The 7,708-nt window shown below is 52.4% G+C and overlaps 1 protein-coding gene across 2 annotated transcripts in view; it reads left to right on the top strand.

The window, feature by feature from the left end:
* The first annotated feature begins 4,047 nt into the window (after positions 1 to 4,047).
* The window catches only part of TWF1 (twinfilin actin binding protein 1), a 64,576-nt gene continuing 60,915 nt past the window's right edge, over positions 4,048 to 7,708 (top strand). Inside the window, exon 1 of one of the 2 annotated variants that reach the window (XM_073652034.1) lies at positions 4,048 to 4,204. In XM_073652034.1, the coding sequence (XP_073508135.1) occupies positions 4,180 to 4,204 (25 nt within the window). In that variant the 5' untranslated portion in view covers positions 4,048 to 4,179. The remainder of the gene's footprint in view (positions 4,205 to 7,708) is intronic. The other variant, XM_073652035.1, reaches the window with a different exon arrangement.

Raw genomic sequence — 7,708 nt, 5'->3', positions numbered from 1 at the left:
TCACGTCAAGCTGTTACCCAGCAGGTCAGGCTACTCCTATGCCCTGACCATGGTGGATCACTATTCCCGATTCCTGGTGGTAGCCCCTGTCAAGGATCTGACAGCAGAAACTGCAGCAAGAACGTTCCAAGCATACTTCTGCAGGCCCCATGGATACCCGGACAAAGTGCTGACAGATCAAGGCCCAGCCTTTGAAGCCGAGCTGTTTAAAGAATTCTGTCATCTGTACGGATGCAAAAAGATCCGGACTACGCCGTACCACCCTCAGACCAATAGTTTGTGTGAGAAAATGAACAACATCGTCATAGACCTGCACCAGTAAAGGTATTGAAGCGAATCCCCTGTCTCTGTCAGTTACTCCTGCTGCGCCATCCCGCCTGCACTACAAGCCCCAGCATCACCACCCACCATCAAACTCCACACTGCCCCGGGGACCCGCTTCGTCTGTAGGGAGCAGAAACATCCCAGCTGCCATCCCATCACCCCCCGGAGGTCTGCAGCAGCGCTGGTAATCCTTACCAGGTACCACAGGTGGCGTCACAAACTATTTACTTTATTTTTATTTCTATCCAAGTTTCAATCCCCTTTTTTAAGAATGACCCCAGGGTACGGGCCCGGGAGCCGACCACCGCGACATCCCCAAACCAAGCAAAGGCCTGGGTACCGAGTCGTCCCCATCCCCTGGGCGCGTCAACAGTCTCTCTTTCTGTTCACACTCTCCAATTTGTCCCAGGAGCTTGATTTCTTTCCTTATGGTGATTTGTGGTGTTAGAGAGGACTGTCTCCCTGATTTAGAGGTTTCAGAGGTTTTGGTCGATTCTTGCAGGGCTGTTGTTAGGGCTTTGAATTGTTCTTTCAATTCCTGTAGTTCAGTCTGTGGACTGAGATTCCCGCTTTTGGTAATTGGTGCTGCCCCTCCATCCTCCAACTTCAACCTGGTTAGAAACTGTGTTAGTTACTGGAGGAATGTCTCCATGACATCTTCAGCTTCTTTCTCCCCCAGCTCATCCATTTTTGCATGAATGGCAGCTAACAGTTGCCTGCGGTTGTGTGCTTTGGAAATCTGTTCTACTGACATCTTTATGGGTTCTGCTACTGTTCTCAATTCTTCACAGGTTAACTGAAGAAGCAGCTCACTAATTCTGTCCATTTGTATTTCCTCATCCATTGCTGCAAGTGAGTTTTCTTTAGGGCTGAACCCCTTTGACTGGTGTAGCAGAGTTGAGCTGAGGTGCTGTGCTGCTGCGTTTTTCCAGACACTTTTCCTCTTCTCCCTGTACATGCTAATTCCTGCTCAGGATTCCCCGTACGGGCCACCAATATTACACGCATGCCGCTAGGTTCAGATAGGGGAGAGACAGGCTACATGAATTCTTTGGAATCCTGGGGGAACTGTTACTCAGGGCGACCATAGACCATGTGCTGCAGCTTCTCTCAGGCACACAGGGGTATTGACCCTCAGGCACAGACATGTAGGTTGTTTCACTTGCTGACCAGACACACTTGACAAGAGTCCTCATAAATGGTAGAACAGTAGAATTTAATCAGAAGCTGCACAGCCAGTGCAAGTTAAGTCTTATGAGCAACAGGCTCCTGTGACAAACAGTACAATTTCCTTAGCAGCACAGCAGTTCACAGCCTTCCCACAGCACAGTTCTAATGCAAAGGCACATTAATGAACACAGCATTCTTTACAGCACAGTGAGATGGAGGAGGAGGGAAGGGTTTGCTGAGGGAGATGATCCCTGTGACACCATTTATTCCAGTCCTTACCTGTCTGCCTGACAATACTCTGCACTGTTAGTTCAGGAACTCTACCTGACCTGTGCTTAGCTTCACTCCTGACTTGAATCCTTTTCACTTGCAGGGGCGATTCTGTGAGATACAGAACACACACACCACCTTTCTCTTCAGCTCCAGCCAGACAGTAAACAACTTCCCCACAATCCCCCTGGGGCTCTGCTAAAACACTCCCCTTCTCCTGTGACTGTGTTAATCCCTCTAGTTGCTGGATGCTTCTGGAGCACAACACTTCCGTCTCATGTGCTTGTGTTACTTCTAATAGTTGCTGAATGCTGTTAACGCAACAGCACTACTTCTGCATGTTACACTCTGCAACAGCACTACTTCCTCATGTTACACTCTGCAACAGCACTACTTCTGCATGTCACACTCTGCAACAGCGCTATTTCTGCATGTCACATAGACATTAAGATGGTCCCCCCACAGCCCTACCACACGGTAATATGGTGCCCCCCCAAAGTAAGATGGTTCCCCCAAGAGTATGATGGTCCACCCACACAGGCCGCCCCACACAACTCCAATACAGTATTATGGTCCCCACACACACAACATCCCATACAGTATGTTGATGCTGTTAACAGTGTCGCAATCAATGTGGCCTCTTGGCCTAACCAGCCTATGTGACATTTGCCAGATTTGTCCAATGGCTAGTCTGGCAGCATTATGGAGGACAGTCTGCTGGCAGCGTTATGGGGGGGGCAGTCTGCTGGTAGCGTTATGGGGGGCAGTCTGCTGGCAGCATTATGGGGGGCAGTCTGCTGGCAGCATTATGGAGGACAGTCTGCTGGCAGTGCTTTGGGGGGCAGTCTGCTGGCAGCATTATGGGGGCAGTCTGCTGGCAGCGTTATGGGAGGGGCAGTCTGCTGGCAGCGTTATGGGGCAGTCTGCTGGCAGCATTATGGGGGGCAGTCTGCTGGCAGCATAAGGCCATGTGCCCACGTAGCGTTTTTGCGGCGTTTTTACTGCTGCGAAAACGCTTGTAAAAGTCTGCCATGCAAAGCAATGTGAATTCGGATGTGCTGTGCACATGATGGGCTAATTTGCGCGCCGTATTCGCATTGCATTGCAAAACGCAGTATGACCATTTCTACCGCGATTACGCTGCAAATTCGCGGCCATTGAGTAACATTAAAACGCAGCAATCCCGCAGGTATATGTGGATTTGCTGCGTTTCAATTAAATTCAATGGCCGCGAATTTGCAGCGTAATCGCGGTGCGTGTGGTACCCAGGATGAAGAGGAGACTACAACTCCTCTTCATCCCGGCTACCACGCGGTGAAAAAAAGAAATAAAAAAGTTAAAAATAAACAAAACCTGTATATTCACCTCTCCGGCGGCCCCCGATCTGCTCCCGGCCACGTCCTCTCTCCTTGGCGTCCCACGATGTACTGTCAGGACCTGCGGTGACGTCATTTAGTCACCTGATGGTCACGCGACCGCTGACGTCGGCGGTCAGGTGATGGTCGCGTGACCATCAGCTGACTAAATGACGTCACCGCAGGTCCTAACAGTACACTGCGGGACGCCGAAGAGAGAGGACGCTGCCGGGAGCAGACCGGTGGAGACCGGAGAGGTGAGTATACAGGGTTTGTTTATTTTTAACGTTTTAATTCTCTTTTTTTTACTGTAGATGCTGCATTTAAAGCATCAGTTGTTCACACATTATAAATCCATGCCGGTTGCATGGATTTATATTGTGTGACCAACTTGTCAAGCACTTTTCCAAGTGATGCTAAAATCGCTTGGAAAACTGCTTGAAAAAACGCTGAAAAACACTTCTCTCTGGCAGAAAAAATGCATGTAATTCTGCCAGAGAGAGGCAAAAACGCTCTGCAGCAAATCTGCTACTGGGCACATAGCCTTATGGGGACACTCTGCAGGTAATACTGTCAGCCTGCAGCATTCTTTATGGGGGCACTGCTGACATTTAGAGGTGACACTGAATGCAGTGTTATTGAAGGTGCTTTAGTAGACATTAGCGTTATAGGCAGAGGTACATAGGTAAAACATTTCTATGGTACATCTTGTGCCAGCAGCAAGTCTCCCTAAACAGTCAGGTATTTGCCTTTCAGGTGGACATTTCCCTCTGCAGCTCTTGTTGCTAGCCAGTAGCCAGGGGGTAACAAATTCCTGCAGGAGTTGGCTCTTATATAATGCAGCTATATCATGCTTGTAGCTCCGTCGCTATTCCACTAGAGGTCAGTATAACCAGCGTGTGTACTGCCCAGTGATCCACAGTAGGGCGTGTTCCCGGCGCCGGTGTGAGAAGCCGGCTCCGTTGCTCAGCAACCAGGCCGATGACGTGTATCCCGCGGGAGCCGGCTCAGCGCGGTCACTTCCTGGTTGGGGTTCGGGAATTGTAGTACAGTCCTCACCATGTCTCACCAGACGGGCATCCAGGGTGAGTACTACAGGGGGCAACACGGGTGCCCACATCCCTGATAGATGCTGTGTCTGTACAGAGAGGAGTGTGGTTCACTACAGCTGTAATAGTGTGAGTGCATAGATGAGAGCTGCCATGTGAAGGTACACTGCAGGGTGCCCCGTACCCCTCCACCTGGGCACACCTCTATACACTGCAGGGTGCCCCGTACCCCTCCACCTGGGCACACCTCTATACACTGCAGGGTGCCCCGTACCCCTCCACCTGGGCACACCTCTATACACTGCAGGGTGCCCCTTACCCCTCCACCTGGGCACACCTCTATACACTGCTGCGTGCCCCGTACCCCTCCACCTGGGCACACCTCTATACACTGCAGGGTGCCCCGTACCCCTCCACCTGGGCACACCTCTATACACTGCAGGGTGCCCCGTACCCCTCCACCTGGGCACACCTCTATACACTGCAGGGTGCCCCGTACCCCTCCACCTGGGCACACCTCTATACACTGCAGGGTGCCCCGTACCCCTCCACCTGGGCACACCTCTATACACTGCTGCATGCCCCGTACCCCTCCACCTGGGCACACCTCTATACACTGCTGTGTGCCCCTTACCCCTCCACCTGGGCACACCTCTATACACTGCAGGGTGCCCCGTACCCCTCCACCTGGGCACACCTCTATACACTGCTGCATGCCCCGTACCCCTCCACCTGGGCACACCTCTATACACTGCTGCGTGCCCCTTACCCCTCCACCTGGGCACACCTCTATACACTGCTGCGTGCCCCGTACCCCTCCACCTGGGCACACCTCTATACACTGCTGCGTGCCCCGTACCCCTCCACCTGGGCACACCTCTATACACTGCTGCGTGCCCCGTACCCCTCCACCTGGGCACACCTCTATACACTGCTGCGTGCCCCGTACCCCTCCACCTGGGCACACCTCTATACACTGCTGCGTGCCCCGTACCCCTCCACCTGGGCACACCACTGTACACTGCTGCGTGCCCCGTACCCCTCCACCTGGGCACACCTCTATACACTGCTGCGTGCCCCGTACCCCTCCACCTGGGCACACCTCTGTACACTGCTGCGTGCCCCGTACCCCTCCACCTGGGCACACCTCTGTACACTGCTGCGTGCCCCGTACCCCTCCACCTGGGCACACCTCTGTACACTGCTGCGTGCCCCGTACCCCTCCACCTGGGCACACCTCTGTACACTGCTGCGTGCCCCGTACCCCTCCACCTGGGCACACCTCTGTACACTGCTGCGTGCCCCGTACCCCTCCACCTGGGCACACCTCTATACACTGCTGCGTGCCCCGTACCCCTCTACCTGGGCACACCTCTATACACTGCTGCGTGCCCCGTACCCCTCCACCTGGGCACACCTCTATACACTGCTGCGTGCCCCGTACCCCTCCACCTGGGCACACCTCTGTACACTGCTGCGTGCCCCGTACCCCTCCACCTGGGCACACCTCTATACACTGCTGCGTGCCCCGTACCCCTCCACCTGGGCACACCTCTATACACTGCTGCGTGCCCCGTACCCCTCCACCTGGGCACACCTCTGTACACTGCTGCGTGCCCCGTACCCCTCCACCTGGGCACACCTCTGTACACTGCTGCGTGCCCCGTACCCCTCCACCTGGGCACACCTCTATACACTGCTGCGTGCCCCGTACCCCTCCACCTGGGCACACCTCTGTACACTGCCAACTTTGTGACCTTCAGGGAATAAGCCCCATGGCATGTGCCACTCTGCAATGTATATGTGCTGATATTCTGTGCTCCTCTCCTCTATAAGGGGTCGTCCACTACATTTATCATATTAATTTGCCCATGGGGGTATTAAAATAAAGGCCGTACATTACTCACCGGATACCATTGTTCCTCTGCACTGCTGACTGAGCCCACAAAGCTCTGCCAGCTGCCTCTACCAGGGGGCATCTCATTCTTGTGACCACAGTGGGTTTTGCTTTTTGTCTAAGCTTGAAGAAACCATGTCTGACCTGGCTATGACTAAATGTGAAGGCCACAGTGGACAGCCCCTTTATGTCTATATTTTCCTTGTGCCATTTTGTGGGGGTGGTGTGTTAACATAATTTGCAATCATGTGGGGGTCCCAGCTGTTGGACCACTGCTGTTTTTGAAGTGATAGCCTATCCTAATGATATGCCATTGGTTTATAAGACAAGAATACCCCTTTAAGTAAACGCCTCAGGAGCTGATGTTCGGGACTTGTAGTGAAGTCACGTGCGGTATGTACATTATTACGTGGCTGACATGTGCCCCATTTATATGGCGCTCTGTGGACTGTTATGCCCTGTTTGTGCCCATTGCAATATTTACTTTTAAATTAAATCACTTAAAGGGCCCATTCTGGTAAGAAAAACTCATTTTAATCATTAAAGGCTCAAATTCTGAAACAAAGCAGAGCACAGTACTAAACGTGTGTCATGCATAGCAGCGGGCATGGGCACCAGGTGCATGCACATAAGACATACTGTCAGTACAGTACAGGCTTCCCCACATTCATCACCGGTATAGGTTAATCAGCAATGCAATAGGAAGACGTGAACAAGTGACGCTAGTGATACCTGACCCTGAAGCACCAGTGTAACCGTACAGTGTAACCGTAGCCTCGCTGCTGACAAGGCTTACTACTCAGTAATGTGTCCCCTGCTGTCACATTATACGGCTATAGTATGGCAGGAATGGATTGAAATGTTCCTTATTGTATGTGTGCAGATACCTGACTGTAGGATCGCTCTGTTATATGCAGGCTGTAAGAACTAGAAGCGGGAAACCAGGGCACATGAGATGGAGGGCAAGACGCGTGCTTTATTAGGAGATACCGGGCCTTTGTCAAGGCCTATGTCCTGTAGGACAAGAGCAGCATACATCGGTCAGGGCTGGTGATCTCCAAATAAGGCCATGTTCACACGTTCAGTATTAGGTCAGTATTTTTCCTCAGTATTTGTAAGCCAAAACCAGGAGTGGGTGATAAATACAGAAGTGGTGATGTGTTTCTATTATACTTTTCCTCTGATTGTTCCACTCCTGGTTTTGGCTTACAAATACTGTTGTAAAAACCTCACCAAATACTCAACGTGTGAACGTGGCCTTAAGCACATTTGTTTTGTACTGAGTGCTGTGGTTTTCTGCTATTCACCTGTATCCTACCACTGATCACCGACATAGAAAGCCATGAGTGCCGCCAGCCATAACATAATACCTGTTTGTTCTATAAGGGCTTGAATGACGCGGGCTTGTCCTGTGAGGGCTGGAATGACGCAGGCTTGTCCTGTGAGGGCTGGAATGACGCGGGCTTGTCCTGTGAGGGCTGGAATGACGCAGGCTTGTCCTGTGAGGGCTGGAATGACGCGGGCTTGTCCTGTGAGGGCTGGAATGACGCGGGCTTGTCCTGTGAGGGCTGGAAGGACGCGGGCTTGTCCTGTGAGGGCTGGAAGGACGCGGGCTTGTCCTGTGAGGGCTGGAAGGACGCGGG

Source organism: Phyllobates terribilis, unplaced genomic scaffold (assembly GCF_046119375.1).
Source record: "Phyllobates terribilis strain yellow unplaced genomic scaffold, ASM4611937v1 Scaffold_11__3_contigs__length_659146591, whole genome shotgun sequence".
NCBI lineage: Eukaryota > Metazoa > Chordata > Amphibia > Anura > Dendrobatidae > Phyllobates > Phyllobates terribilis.
The sequence above is the reverse complement of the archived record's forward strand: the minus strand, read 5'-3'. Positions and strand labels throughout refer to the sequence as shown.